Source organism: Anguilla rostrata, chromosome 4 (genome assembly GCF_018555375.3).
Source record: "Anguilla rostrata isolate EN2019 chromosome 4, ASM1855537v3, whole genome shotgun sequence".
Lineage (NCBI taxonomy): Eukaryota > Metazoa > Chordata > Actinopteri > Anguilliformes > Anguillidae > Anguilla > Anguilla rostrata.
In genome coordinates, this window is record NC_057936.1 from 27156890 (window position 1) to 27173340 (window position 16451).

At 42.8% G+C, this 16451-nt stretch overlaps 1 protein-coding gene across 2 annotated transcripts; it reads left to right on the forward strand.

Moving 5' to 3' along the window:
• Window positions 1-953: 953 nt before the first annotated feature.
• On the forward strand, window positions 954-14224 carry pgm1 (phosphoglucomutase 1). Of its 2 annotated transcripts, none has more exons than XM_064331925.1 (11): window positions 954-1291; window positions 7482-7644; window positions 8415-8561; window positions 9198-9323; window positions 10344-10534; window positions 10803-10957; window positions 12086-12201; window positions 12617-12752; window positions 12964-13147; window positions 13389-13523; window positions 13951-14224. In XM_064331925.1, exons 1-11 carry the CDS (start codon window positions 1049-1051, stop codon window positions 14038-14040), a joined length of 1686 nt encoding a protein of 561 aa, XP_064187995.1. In that variant the 5' UTR covers window positions 954-1048; the 3' UTR covers window positions 14041-14224. The 2 variants fall into 2 exon arrangements, with proteins under 2 accessions (XP_064187995.1, XP_064187994.1); XM_064331924.1 differs by lacking the exon at window positions 954-1291 and adding an exon at window positions 5955-6318.
• Window positions 14225-16451: the final 2227 nt, after the last annotated feature.

Consider the following 16451-nt stretch of genomic DNA (forward strand, 5'->3'; position numbering starts at 1 on the left):
TCATTATAACCTGTAAATCGGTGATTTAAGAAAACCATTACCAGTATAAGCTGTTACAAACCTTTTCTCTACATCTCAAAGATCAACTCTGCTGCTTTTGACAGTGCTCAAACAGCACATGGTGCAATAGTCAAAGATTTGTCCAAGTACTTGAGCTTTCACAACAACATTGCTAGAGACAACAATTGTTAGGCTAATTGTAATATATTCTGTCTACTTGACACTTACCTTTGTAATTCTTTGGATGCTGGATGTATTGACTGATAAAATAAGTAGACCCATGATGTCAGCTTCAGTACCAAGCAGATTGTCACTACACAAAAAATCTAGTCACTTCTGGGAAAGTATTAGAGGCCCAGTCTTAATTCATTCTATGCACAGGGATATGAAGAAAGGGCGAATTATTGGCATCATAAGCTAATACAAGGGGACTTGTCCCTATCATGTCTTACAAATTAGGCCTAACTGATGAAAATGTCTGTTGGTAAAAGACATTTAATTGGTTTGAAACTTATCTAAATAGCTACAAGGAAATACGAAAGGTTAATGGGTTTTTGGAACGTGTGTGTGGCGGTTATTCAGAAGTGAATGATATAATTGAATTTTCTGATATATGAAAATTGTACTTTGTATTGAAAGCTGTATATTTAAAGTGATCGTGTTTTTGTCTGTTCAATGTAAATTGCTTATACCGATTTTTTCGTATGCACAATGTAATTTTGTGTCATAAAGACCACACACAAACACGCATTTTTGCCGAATTGTGATCCTCGTAGTGTAACTGCTTTAATTATCTGAATGAATAGAGGCGTTTATTTATGAGGGTTCAGATGATAAAATCACTACGTTTGTAGAAATGATCCATTAGCTGAACATTCATACAATTCAACAAGCTCGTCAAAACCGGAGAAATGTGTACTGGCCCTTTAAATACTAAAGTAGGAGTTACCGTGTTGGACTGAGCTGTCGTGGAGTGTGTACGTGAGGTAGCTCTTCTGTGCAGATCCCTTCACTGAATACGCGGAACACACGGGTGAATTTGGGGAAAATGAAAATAACAACAGTTAAAACCAAGCCTTACACCGACCAGAAGCCTGGAACCAGCGGCCTCAGGAAAAGGGTGACCGTGTTTCAGAATAACCAACACTATGCTGAAAATTTCATCCAGAGCATTATTTCAGCCACCGACCCTGCGGAGAGACAGGAGGGCACTCTCGTAGTAGGGGGAGATGGAAGATTTTTTATGAAAGACGCTATTCAGCTGATCATCCAAATTGCGGCTGCAAATGGGGTAATACGTTTGTCTTTATATGTGCATTTCCTTTTGGTGTCCTGCATGGTTGTAATTTTACTGAACTTGTTTTGTCACTTGATTTATTCATTATGTTTTGTTCTGTTGTGCAACAGTTTCTTGCTCGGTACGTGTTCATTATCAGTTTCCTGTACACTATGTCCAATTTAGAATTGTGGTCATCGTAGATGTCAAATATAACTACATGATCGCAATAGGCCTACTCCAGGGCTGCGCGCGCGCACACACACACACATGATTTTAAGTGCATGAGGGCGGTAATGTTCATTGTGCCCAAATTTGACAGGTATTGAGTTCCTAGACATTGGTACCAGCCAAATGACCTGCCTGATCTTGCAGTGAACTAGTGCGTAGGTTGCATGTAGAACCTTTGGCATTTTCCTCTCGGCAGCCGGTTATACAAGGTCAGGCTGCACCTCTCTACTTACCCTGGACAATGTCATATGCACAGACATTATTTATACTAGCTTTTTTTCCAGTTCAATGCGAATTTGGTGCACGTGGTCTGTTTTAACGAATTAAACGAAATTAGGAGCCACGTGTGAATATACGTGTGTTGCGACATGTGCTGGTAAATGTGTTTTGTAATATTGTGATGGTAGCGCTGGAATGACAATATTGCTATAATATATTCTGATTCAGAAACTGACCTGGGGTCTACGTCAACGCTTTGCACAAAATGGTTGGAGTAAGGATTTGGGGAGGGTGAGCGGATTCTGGATGAGCTGATTGGACGGGGGAGCGATGAAGTATCCCGAGCACAGATCGAAGCCGCAATCGTGGCCTGTTGCCTCGGTGACAAGAAAAAAGGGGGCGTAACTGTGCTGTCGTGTTGCAATACACCCACCCCCCAGCACTAGGAAATGCAATGGCGAAGCAGCAATGTAGAAATCATGCGTTTAGAAAACTGTGTATGTGCAAGGAGCAAATTACAACAATGTTTTAAAATATTCTTCGTTTCTCTGTTGTATTTATATTCTATGCATATGCCACGTTTTATCATCTTTCCCATTTCTTCTGTGTCACGAATCCTGCTCTTCCTGAGCTCAGTTTGCTCAAAATGTTTAGTGTACCATTTCCAAATTCACAATTGGAAGACTTCTGTTATGAATGTTTTCATTGGTAACCTAGAAATTTAAGTACAAAGATTTTCCACTGAGGACAACGAATTAACGAATGATCGAATTAACATAAACATAAATAACTAATCATACATTTTCTTCATTTGATTTATATGTAACCAGAGTACATGGAGATAGTTCCTACAGCTTATTATAAATAAAGTTAAATTAAACCAGAGTTGTTGAATATTAATTAATATTAGGGATGTTAATACCCCTGGTATCATCCAGTCTGGATATTTACAGATCCCAGCCATGTGTGGACATCTCAGTACAAGCCACAAGGTGGCGGTGATGATGAATACCTTAGAGTAAATAAAAAATATGTGCTGCAAGTCAGAGTGCCCAGTTATTAGTCACCTAATAAAGGTAAATTAGTGTATGTACTGTAATTACGAAGCACTGTTTATCCAAAGCTCTAAAAACATATTTAAGGCTAATTTATGTTAGACCTGTTTAAATTATGTCCTATTCTAGTACTGGCATCAACCACTGATTTCACCTCAGACTGAAATTACCTTCCTCTAATGCACATATGTACAATACACACACACACACACACACACACACACACACACACACACACATACACACATGCAATATGGATGTATGTGCACATGTAAGCAGAAACTTACATTACAACATAGGTTTGCATTTTAAGTCTGTCATGGATAAAGAGCAAGAGTGCATGTGCATGTGTGTGTGTCTAGGGGGTGGGTTTAACATTACCAGAGCTGCAGCTGCAAATATAATTTAGTGTGTGATGGACATATGTATTTTGCTAGACAAGCAATGTTATGTTCCTCTAATTACTGACTGAAAATTTTTGGATTGTACTTTCATAACAATTTTGACAATGTGGCACTTAATTCCCTTGGGCATGCTGTTATTTGTATACTAAATTGCCTTTTTTTTATTTATTTTTTTAGCTCAGCCTCTAGACTACTGTTGGTCTCCTTGGTTGACCAAAGTGAATAGCATCATTGCAGCCTATTGATCTGGAATGTAACCTCTGTAAAAATTTTAAAAATAAATACATTTAAAAAACATTTATTTTTTCAAAGGTCATAGGAAGAGTTCTAAAAATCTACCCCTCTTGTCCTGGAAATGTCCTAAACCACATGTGTCAAGCCCTGTGGACCAGATATGGCCCCCCACAAATTTTGATCTGACCCCATATCGATTCAGATTATCAATTAGATCTGGCCCGTGTAATAGTGCAGACATTTAGTCCCTGGCAATATTCATTTGCAATGCAGAGTGCATTGGCGAAGGCAAGGGGGTGGCCTAGGCCCCTTACTCCCATCGGCTTTAAGCGATGTTAATCAAATAGACCTTTCTCACATAAGTGCTGCCAACCTAGAAGTTTACAAAAAGTAGTGTAGCAACACTTCAGCCAGTTGTGAACAACGATTGACGACAATGGCACAAAAAAAAGCTTCCAGTGTTTGTTGTGCACTGTTATGCTCAACTAGCAAATTTAAACAGCCATATTTCCCTGTATTAAATGTGATGTTAATAAGTTTGTCACTTGCACCCCTGCAACAACGGCACATGAGTTACTTTTTCAGTCTTTAAATATGTCTTGCATATTCCCTCAGAGATGGATCTAGCCTAAGTTTTGGAAAACTATGAAATCTGAAATCTAATTAAAAAATAATAGGCCTACCATTTCCCTCCTGTCTAGAATTTTTACTGAGAACAGCTTAATTTTAAACAAACCAGATACGAGCAAAGCTTTTAACCATCACTTGTGTATTTGACAAGCTTTCTGCTGATATGGTTTTAATAATCCAGACTGCTAGCTCTGAATTGGGAATCTCATCCAGCCCTTCTTACAACCCTGGAAAATAGTTTTTCTTTCAGACCTGTAGTTAGGCTCTGACTGGCGTCGATACAAAAAACTCTAAGGGCTCAGACAAGCCTGATCCTTGCCTCCGGCACCTCATTTGATTGCCCTACCGCTTATGCACGTTTTAAATCTCACATTTATCTCTGGTAAAATCCCAAATGTGTGGAAGCCTGCTCAGGTTGTCCCTTTTCAGTGGCAGTAATATCAGTAATATAAATAACTATCATCCAGTTTCAATATTGTCCTGCCTATACAAAATACTAGAATCCCTAGTTAACTGTCAGCTTTCCGGGAGGCAAATAACATACTTCAACCACAGCAATCAGGGTTTAGACCAGGCTTTAGTACAGTAACAGCTACAACGGTCGTGTGTAGTATATTCTTTGGATGCTTTCTCTTCTTCTCTTTGTCCAAAGACCATTGTACAAATAACAGTTATGCCTGTACTAGATTATGGTGACATTCTGTACATGCATACCTCGCCCTCCACCTTGAAGCCCCCTGACTCTGTGTATCATAGTGCATTGCGTCTTATCACCAGAGACAGATTTTTTAGCTCATTATTGTATTCTATATGGAAAAGTGGGATGGTCCTCTATAACTAAGAGAAGGGATTTGGATTGCATCTGTTCATTTATAAAGCTCTTCTTTAGAAACTCCTTGAGTGCTTTTAAAAACAGCGATTATAGTACTAGGTCACAGGATTATGCCCCCTACAAATTGAAAGAATTACAAAAAATCTTAAAATGAGAATCTCTTATTCCAATGCAAGGTTTTAAAGTCTTAAACGCGGATCTTTTTAATGCTACTTACTTGTCTCCTTTGATCTACTTGATTTGTGACTATGTTAGTGTACATCTGAATTGTGTTGGTTTGTACAAAGCTTTTATATTAGTTTGATTCTTATAGGTCTGTCTTGAAAAAGAGATGTTGATTTCAGTGAGACTACTTGTTTAATTAAAGGACAAATAAACTTTTTTTTATACTTTAGTGATTGTATTGATCAGAACAGGCTGGCTAGCTAGCGAGTGCCAATTTTCCTTCTGTCAAACGCAATCGAATCGTAATCCACCCCCCGTACTCATTCCACGATCACATTCTATAAAAGTACTACATGTCTGGTCGTTAATTTGATTCACAATTCTCAGCATGGCCCTCAGATAGATTGAGGTTGACGCCCCGTCCTAAACCATACAAACCAGAAGAAGTAGCTTAATGGAGATCTTATCAACCCAGTCAGGTTTCCTCTTTCTCTTCTGCTAGTGAGAACACCATTGAGTGTATGGATGATACCAACTATTAGCGTGTCACAGTGGCTGCACCCCCATAGCCCAACATGCCTCTGAAGGCATTTCGGCTTCCCCATAAATCAGTCCCTTTCAACAGCCTGGGCGGCTGCATGCGGGCAAGGCTGACCCTGGAGGCAGCCACCGTCTCACACTCTCCCGGACAGGACACTGACAACGCTGTCCCCCTCGCGCTCTGATCTTCCATTGTCTTGGGACAGAAGTGCTTTAGTAAAAAGCAGAAGCTCCCCCTTTTCCACTGGACGTACCGTGGCCGATGGTTCTGACAGTGATCCTCCTGGACAAGTGCAAAGAAGCGTCTTCAGTTACAATTTCTGCCGTCGCAAGAGGTCCAGGGAGTTATTTTTGGGCTCCGAACTACTTCACATGAACCCTGAATATCGAATCGACCATTAGCGCTCCTGTATTGCTCCTCCTCTGCCCAGTGATTCTAATCGACCTCAGCTTTTTCATGAATTTCACACAACAATGGATGACAGTCCTTTGCCGGTGTTGACTCTGGTGACCGTTCCGTACCCCGACCAGAAGCCAGGAACGAGTGGACTGAGGAAGAAAGTTCATGTTTTTGAGACCAAGCAGGATTACCTGCAGAATTTTGTCCAGAGCATATTCGCCTCCATTGATCTCAGGGACCGCCAGGGCTCCACTCTGGCTGTGGGAGGAGATGGCCGCTATTTCAATAAAACTGCTATAGAAGTTATTGTGCAAATGGCAGCTGCAAATGGGGTCAGTATTACCTATGTGTTCATATAGGAAGGCATGCTGGACTTTCACTGTTTCAGGATTTGAAATTGATTTCACCACCTTATGGATGCATTCAAATTATTGTATTATTTGCAGTTTTCCATAGGCTAATGTGCTTGTACTAATGACTTCCATAAATATTTAGGGACTAGGTCTTTGTTATGACTCATTATGTTTGAAATACAAGCACACGTGCAACTCATTATGAACAATTAGTTCATATTAGCTTGGTCCTCTTCTTACTGCTGAGTCTAATACATGTACCCTGAAGCATCTGATCTGAAATAAGAGTTGCATTGCATGCCTGACCGCAGGGTGTATTTTTAGGGGATTGTATGGAGGTGTAGCACATAATCACACTGTCAATCCAAAGTGATTACAACTAAATTAATAAAGCTCTTGTGCAAGACTCGTACCATGATTCTGTTCATCCACTATTAATTGTTTAGTTCTTAGTCTTTGTATAGACACCTCTTTTGAATAAAATGGAGGAGACAGGGACTGGTTTAAAGGATTTCTATGTAGGTTCCATTTGAGTGAAAGCAGGAGGGGTTGTGAGAGTGCATTGATGTTGTGAGTGATGAATGATTGATGTGGATCCATTGCATAGAGAAGAAGCAGCACTGCTCTCCAAACTTGAGATGATAACCACTCAATGAGGCCACACCCTCCTCAGCAGCACAGATCTGGCACCCCACACCCCAACTGGGAGTTAGGTCCTGGATAATATAGCTCATCGTGCTGCAGCTGTCCTCCAACGCCCTCAGGTTCAGATCTATTCATCCACTCCAGCTGAGGACCAACAGGTGTTCATCTCAACTAGCATTCCCCTTTCATCTCATATATTTACTTTATATATAATTTCATGAGCTGGATGTCGGTCCAGCTATACGTGATGTCTCTCTTACTCTATGTGTCTTGGCACAGGGCAATGTCTCAAACATAGGTTTGTGCACAGTGTGTAGGGAATTTCTATGCAATTGGGATAGTAGAGCAAAATCATATTATGTTATGTGTGTGTGTGTGTGTTTTCATACACTCTTATGCTTGTAAAGATTATTCCTCTTTGTTTGGGTCCTGGGTAATTGAGGTGTTGGGTATGGGTATGGTATGGGAACTGACCTGCTCCCTGTGTTTCTCTGCAGATAGGCCGCCTGGTGATTGGTCAGAATGGGATCATGTCCACCCCCGCTGTGTCCTGCGTAATCAGGAAGATCAAAGCCATCGGGGGCATCATCCTCACTGCCAGCCACAACCCCGGTGGACCCAATGGAGACTTCGGAATTAAGTTCAACATTGCCAGTGGAGGTGGGCCTAAAAAAACTCCGAGAGAATCCAGAGAATGAGAGAAAAGTGTGCACAATTGTTCCTTTTTAAAAAAAATACATAATTTAAGGAAATGTAACTGGCTAGATGACTAGCTTTTAACGCACACCAAACCCATTTTTTTGTAAAAATGAGCAATTAATCTACATCTGATCTGTAAAATTATTGCTTTGACCATGTAGAGGACACAGTGAGACACTACTGCTGACATGCTCAGCTAATGGGTCCAGCTTGGCAACTGGTTGGAATACTTGACATTTGGGGAATTGTAGCATGTGACATTTTGATTGAACCCATTAACAGGAAGAGGTGTAGAAGCTTGTGCAAGCTGTGCAGTTTGCTTTCCCATGTTGATATTTTTTGCCATTTTGTTTTGCTGCAATTATATTTCTGTTGGATAATACTTCCATGTAGAGTGTAGCTCTTCTCCACAGATATCAGTTCTTTGTTGTTCCTGTAGTTTGTAACTTAATTAATGTAAATTAAAGTGAATTAAATTAAAATCCACATCATTTCTGTGTTTCTGCATATTAGCAGTATGGAACACAGTGGGCACATCAAAATGATAACTTAACCGTATGCAAAGGCTGGCAGTCATCCATGCAGCCCCACAGGCTGCGCTCTCCCTACAAACTGCTTCAGATTTGAGCTCTTTTAGCCGACATTGTGTCCTTCAGTCTGCTTGGTCATGATTCATATGGGTGGATCTTCTCCAGGCTATATGTCACTCTCTACTCTGTGATGTACCATAGGTCCAGCCCCTGAAGCCATCACCGACAAAATATTCCAGATCAGTAAGAGTATCGAAGAGTATGCCATCTGCCCTGACCTCAAAGTGGATCTGTCCACCATTGGCAAGCAGACCTTTGACCTGGAGAACAAATTCAAGCCTTTCACTGGTAAGGAGGTGGGGTCGACATTCAGTCTTGTAAAAGCTGAAAGGTTGGTGTGATGTTGTGTGGATGTATGTTCTGGAGGGCTGCAGGGCATTGAGAGAGGGACTTATACTGTCTCTGTGCAGGGCATTGGGAGAGGGACTTATACCATCTCTGTGCAGGGCATTAGGAGAGGGACTTATACCGTCTCTGTGCAGGGCATTGGGAGAGGGACTTATACCGTCTCTGTGCAGGACATTGGGAGAGGGACTTATACCGTCTCTGTGCAGGGCATTGGGAGAGGGACTTATACCGTCTCTGTGCAGGGCATTGGGAGAGGGACTTATACCGTCTCTGTGCAGGGCATTGGGAGAGGGACTTATACCGTCTCTGTGCAGGGCATTGGGAGAGGGACTTATACCGTCTCTGTGCAGGGCATTGGGAGAGGGACTTATACCCCCGATTCTCTGTGCAGGGCATTGGGAGAGGGACTTATACCGTCTCTGTGCAGGGCATTGGGAGAGGGACTTATACCGTCTCTGTGCAGGGCATTGGGAGAGGGACTTATACCGTCTCTGTGCAGGACATTGGGAGAGGGACTTATACTGTCTCTGTGCAGGGCATTGGGAGAGGGACTTATACCGTCTCTGTGCTCTGCAGTGGAAATTGTGGACTCCGTGGAATCCTACGCCAACATGCTGAGGAACATCTTTGATTTTGCTGCACTGAAGGAGCTGCTGTCTGGCCCCAATCACATCAAGGTTCGCTTAGACGCCATGCACGGAGGTAAGACCGGACTGCACTGCTCAGTGATCAGTGAGTGAGAAAGCAGGGCGGTCTGTACATAGTGCCTGTTTATTCACTAAGGTCAAATGCGTTGAGCGTGTGGCGCAGTCCATAGGGCAGTCAGCTCTCAAGCCGTATGTGAATGCCCCAGCATGGCTGTAGGCTCAGTCCCCACCACAGCACTTTCTGGGCTGTGAAACCTTCTCTGTCTCCATCTCTGCTGTCCCCCTGTCTGAATGAAGTGTGAAATACAAAAGGAGGGCAGTCGGTCAGACAAACAAATGGCGCCTGTACCTTGAAGAGTGTCGTTATTTATTTTTTCGTTATATATTCCTGCACTGTAAATGCAAAAACAATACTGTATGGTAGAACCTATTTTCATGTTGCCTGATGATCCTCAATGTTACTGTGTTTTTAGCAACCTGGAATCTTAACCTTGATGTAAAAAGCAAATAATTTATTTAAATGTTTTGTAAATATTTCCATGTCTGTAACTCAAAAGTGCATTTGAGGGTATAGGGAAAGTTCACATTCTAGGATTTTAAAAAAATATTAATTTAGTTTTAGTGTACGATTTTGACTGGCCCATTTTTTCCTATGATATTATGAGATATTAAGACAAATTGAAAACCTACTCAAACTGTAATATTAATATAAAAAAAACAAAAAGTGAGCTATCCCTTAAATATGCACAGAAAAGAAGAAAAAATCCTCTACAGGTACATGTTGCAGCTTTAAACTGACCCTACCCCCACTGCTATCATACAGTGTTTACTCCAAACGTAGTGTATCTGTGGTCAGGCACAAAGTTCATGATCTCAAGCTATTTGTCTGTCCAATAAAAGGAGTTCTGAGATCACATTGAAGGATATAATCCACATAAAGCACATACAGACCAGTTCTGTTTCTACCTTGGTGGAGGTCTGGAAGTGATGGCCAGTTTAACTGCACTCTCCCTCATTCTGCTCACGTGACCGAGTTTAACCGACCCTGACTGTGTCCCTCGGCTTTTCCCCTCAGTTGTGGGGCCCTACGTGAAGAAGATTGTGTGTGAGGAGTTAGGAGCTCCTGCCAACGCTGCCGTTAACTGTGTCCCCCTGGAGGACTTTGGGGGTCACCACCCCGACCCTAACCTGACCTACGCCGCTGACCTGGTGGAGGCCATGAAGGGTGGGGAGTATGACTTTGGAGCTGCCTTTGATGGTGACGGGGTAAGAGCATCGCTAATTCCCGGACCTGGTTTCTTTTCCTACTTACCCTGTAGTAATCTTTTCAAAATACTAGTCACATGGCGTTCAAAGCCTCAAGCGTTTGAGACACCGGGCTTTTTGTTGCGTACAACACTGTGTCGTTTCTACTATATGTATCAAACCTTTCATTTAACATTGAACATTATTTTTAGTTGACAAAGAAATAGAGGGTTGTGAATGACGTGGCGGTTCTCGGAGACAGAGACCTAAGCACCGTCTCCCCTGGCAGGATCGCAACATGGTCCTGGGGAAGCACGGCTTCTTCGTCAACCCCTCGGACTCCGTGGCCGTCATCGCGGCCAACATCTTCAGCATCCCGTACTTCCAGCAGACGGGCGTCAAGGGCTTCGCCCGCAGCATGCCCACCAGCGGAGCTCTGGACAGGTAAGATCGCGCCGCCGCGTCCGGCTTCCGCATCTCCTAGGCGACGGGACTGTCACAGCTCAAGCTCCGTTTTTGTTGTTTTGTTATTGATGTGACCGTTTCCTGTATTTCCAGGTGGCGTGTTGTTCCAGCTGCTTTGTGTTTGCTCAGGCGTCATGTTTCAGCGCAGTGTGAAACCCAACTCTGAGTCTGCTTCCAACACGGCAAGAGACTGACAGGGTCTAAATGAGGATTTTCATGACCTTTCACATATGAAAACAAATGAATGGGCTCTGTCCCCAGAGGAGTTTGGGTCATTTGGAATTGCGCAATTTAAAAATTGAAAAAATAATAATTAACTTTGCCAGGACGCATAACAAATTAACTCTGTATTGTGACAATGCACAGGACAGTATTGTCTTTATCACTTTTATTATGGCTGAGGGCAGCAGGACCTATGGGTCGAAGCAACGTGACATAGCTACAGCAGCTAGTCCTATACCACTGTGAACAGTCCAGTCTTGCTGATCTCTCTGCTTTGCACTGCAGCTGGGGTAGACTCAGTGCTCTGCAACTTTTACAGGAAAGCAATCAAAAACATCAACTGTTCAGTCACTAACAGGGATAAGTGGGGGTCCTATTTGGTCCTATATGATTCTTGTGTGAGGATATCGATATAGGTTATAGGCTAGCACAATCTCAGTGTCACTATTTCTGAAAGTGGGTAGTTGTTGTTGCATAGTGGTAATGCTTGGTAGAAAACGGTGAGACAAATAGGCCTGTACATTAATTTTTCACCAGGACCTAGAACCCAGTTGAGAAATACTGTTTTTATGTAACTTGAGTAAAAAGCAATGCAGACATGCCATTGTTATTACATTTTATTTGGCAGACACTTTTATCCAGAGCAACGTTCAGTAAGTGCATGGTAAAAAAGCCTTGGCATTATTATCACCACTCTAACCAACAGAGCTAACCGACCTAGTTGTTGCACAGGTCTGCCGATACTGCTGCTTGTCTGAGATGTCAGAAAATGGTTGTGATAACACACTGTAGATCACATACCCAAAACCTCATAAAATGTTCATTGTAAGAAACTGTACGTCTTTTCTGTTGCTAAAATATCAAATTGATTTATGTTTCCTATAGTGTGGCTAAATCCACTAAGATACAGCTGTATGAGACACCAACTGGGTGGAAGTTCTTTGGGAACTTGATGGATGCAGGCAAGCTTTCCCTGTGTGGAGAGGAGAGCTTTGGCACTGGTAAGTGACTGTTATCTCAGAATCCTGTCAGTATAGCAGCTCAGTAGAGCTCCTCCCACTACTCACACAATAGCAAAATCAGGAGATGGCAGCGTTGTTCAGTAGCCACAGCAACCAGTTTTAAAACTGTGTAGACTCTGTATCAGGACAAAGCATGATTTTTTGCTGTAACATCTCTGTTGCACTGATGTGAGTGTCATAGATCAGTGGTGTCTCGTGATTGTCATCATAATTCTAGCTAAGCAGTCAGTATGGTAGAGATATCATGTCAAATATGACCTGTGTTGAATTTCTGTCTGAGCAAATGACTGATATAGGGAAACTGTGCTGGTACCTGCACCAGGACAAAGTCTGAGAAATTAGTGTTGTAATGTATGAAGCTAGTCCTCATCTTCCTCACACCCTTCTCTGCCAGGTTCCGATCACATCCGTGAGAAGGATGGCCTTTGGGCAGTGCTGGCCTGGCTGTCAATCCTGGCAACCAGGAAGCAGAGTGTGGAAGAGATCATGAAAGACCACTGGCAGAAATTTGGCAGGAACTTCTTCACTAGGTGGGCAGTGACACTGAGCCCTCTGGTGGTTACATATGGAAGTGCATGGAATTTCTTTCATTCAGTTTGCAGGCAGAAACTGAGAGATTAAATTGTGAGGCAATAACTGCTCTGGGATTTTGTAAACTTACTGTTCTCTTAAACAGTGTAACAGGGAACATGCATGGTGTTGCTGACCTCTGGGCTCTCTTTTTCTCTGTGCCTCTAACAGGTATGACTATGAGGAGGTGGACTCTGATTCTGCTAACAAGATGATAAAGGACCTAGAGAAGGTGATGTTTGACAAGGCTTTCATCGGGCAGAATTTTTCAGCTGGGGACAAGACCTACCAGGTGGAGAAAGCTGACAACTTTGAGTACAGCGACCCAGTGGATGGGAGTGTTTCGAAGAACCAGGTGAGGGCTGGTGATTTCTGCTGCTGAAAAGTACCATTTTGTGCTTGACAGTGATAGTGCAGCATGATCCCATTTCAGCTTTCTCATCCAGGGAATTGCCAAGCTGAAAATGTTGAAGTTCTAAAGTGTAAATCTTCCAAGGACAGTGCTGGCCTCAGAAATGACGGCTGTCCCAGTTTTCACCTGCGGTTTTCGGCTGGCTCGGTTCAGCATTTTTCACATCCCTGTCTTTGTTACGCAGGGCCTGAGAATCATTTTCACAGATGGGTCTCGCATCATTTTCCGCCTCAGTGGGACAGGCAGCGCCGGAGCAACTATCAGGCTGTACATAGACAGCTATGAGAAGGACCCCCAGAAAATATACCAGGACCCACAGGTGAGCTGTGTTTACACTGCGATTTGCAGTGGTAGGGACACAATAAACAAACCGTGGGTGATCTTTCATGCTCTTCACGTTCTTCTGTTAAGTCAAAGATTTTTGTGGGTTTAAACTGGGACCGGGTGCATTATGTTGTCTAAAGAGATCACAGGTTCAGTGTAGCAGTTTGGTGTGAGACACAGCATGTAAAGCCTGTGTTTGTTTAGAGATTTATGTCCAACAGTGCCTCTTAGTTCTCAGTGAACATTTGGCCTTGAGCAGTCTGAAGGGCAGTCTGTATTTCAACAGCCAGGCTATTTTAAGAAACTGCTGTGTGGAAAGAAATCTGTGACTAAAACAGACTCCATAATTCAGAATTAATTGTCCTGTCAGTTGCATTCGGTAGAAGCTGAGGTTTTCTGTGCCTGTGTTGTGATTGACACAGGTCATGCTAGCTCCTCTGGTGACCATCGGTCTGAAGATCTCACAGCTCCACGAGAAGACCGGTCGTACCGGCCCCACTGTGATCACATGATCTCCCTGCCCTACCTCGAGCGCTGGGCCCCACCCACGAAACACCCAAGCACCGTCTCGCCAGCCTCTGCCTTTCACTGATCTAGTCATCCCCCAAATTCCCTCACATCATTGTACATAAAATCCAAAAAGAGGGAGTGAAACTAACATACAGCATTAATAAATGTTACGCCACAGAATCACAAGCAGTGGTCGTCTCTTTATTTGTGATGCTTTTGGATGTTTCATAGGACCAAATGGTAATAACTATGCTGACTTTACATGGTCTGGTTGGCACCATATTTTCTAGTATACAAACGCTGCCCAAGTTGGAGAGTGCAATCAATCAGAGATCTAGGAATGCTGAGCTTAGCTATGGGCCTCAGGAATGAGAGTGAGGATGTGGTTCTACTGATGAGAGCATAAATAGCCTCAAGCCCTGCATAATCAAGCAGCTTCTTTCTCTTTCATTTCTGGAGGAAAATAGTTAACCCATGTAGCGGTAGTCCAAGCCCAGATCCTCCCTACACGTTTCCTGTGCGTAGGTTCTTTGACAACCTCTTCAAATGGATGTAGAAAATGAGGGTTAAAACCACATACATCAACATTTTCGGCAGAATGAATGTGCCAGAATATTCAGTGTATTCCACGTTAACAATCAAGTCAATCTCTTCATTACAAGCACTGTAGTGTGTCACTGATAGAAATGTGTCATGGACAGGGTACGGGCTGTAATATCTTTTTTTTGAGGTTTGGTGACGGACTGGGTGCTATGTGAAGTCATGGGCCCTGTCAGTTGTATTTGGGTTTATTGGATGGGTGTGGTAGGTGTGTCATCCGGCCCAGCAGGCAGTCTGCTTGGGCAGATGGAACCTGGATAAAGAATGGCGTGCATCGCCAGATCAGCCTGCTGTTCCCCTGGTGACGTGAAGTGGAACTGGCATGTTGAGTGGAGCCGAGCTCTTCAGATCACATGCTGTTTTCCTCTGTGTTAGGCCTGACATCATTTTTTTTCCCAATTCAGAACCTTCTCCTGTGCCTGAATTGTCTCCAATTTAGTTAATATGAGGGAGGCTGGAAAGTCAGGTATGTCAGAAGTACTGAGATCTCTCTTTTTTCTCTCTCTGCATTTAAAATAATTGCCTTGGCACACCGACGCTCACCCTGCGCCGATATCTGTCATAGCTGCTGATGGCCCTAGCATGCTGAAGCGCAGTATGTGGAGTCCCTCCGTGCAACAGGAAGGGTTAAGCCCAGTCACCACGCACAGGACAGCTCTTGGCAGCAGGCTGCTCTTTGTGCGGGGGGAGATAATAGCACAGAGTTTTTATCCCCCTCACGGAAGGACCAGGATTCACATTGCTCTCACAGCAGTGACACATAATGCACTCCCCTGTTCAGCCTCTAATGGTTTGCAGGTTCTGTTTTGATTGGCCGTCATTACGTCAGGTAATCATAATAACGTGCACGTTTCTCTGGACTGGTCCAGAGCTATTACATTCTTAAATTATTTTTTTAATGGCTGGCAAGGTGTCTGTAATTTTACAGCGGCCCAGGGGCTGTGCCTAGAGAGAGTGTTCCGCTGGAGGCATCCGCAGTACATCAACTGACAAGGGCTATTTCAGTATGACCTGAAGAAGCAAATTAGCTTTTCAAATTGAAATAAAAACCCAGAGGCAAAAGTCCTGAATAAAAAAATTATGTGACGTACACAGATGATTGAATGGACATGAAGAAAATAATGCTTATAAAAACATAAGATAATGAACCAATTTAATTATTTGCCTGATGCCATTCAGTTTATATGGCATCATGCAAATTAAAAAAGAAAAAAAGTACATTTATATAGAATGTATAAAGGTGGTTTCCATAAATGCTTCACAAAGCTTAAAGTAAAGTTGCTTTTTTTGCAAATGATTTTAAACTGAATCACGAAAGAGCAAATTTTGAAACTGCATACTGTAACGCACGGAATACACAAGTCTTACTGAACGTGAGTAAGACAAGTTATACTGGATGTGGTTAATAGATCATAAAGGACACACATCACAAAGAAAGTGCTGCGGTTATTGTTTTCATTTGATGGGGAAGTGGAAGAATGTAGGTAACCAGAGGAACTACAGGGGGAAATTAAATAAAAATGTTACCCGCCCACCAGACACAAATTACAAAGTAAGTGTAGATTTTAAGTTCCCTCGGGATATCAGCCAGGAACCCTTCTGGAACATGTAGTTACTCATTAGCGGAAGAGTAGGCCAACATTTTCATTTAATCTCTGCCAAGGCTTGATCCTCTCAATTTAATATCAAGATCATGACAGATGTGTAGCCTGCAAGAGGAGGTGAGAGAGATCTCGGCCATCAACAAAATAACAGCCTGAGAATTGCGCCTGGGTAGGTAGGAAATCTCATTTCTTTGACTGCATCTCTCTCT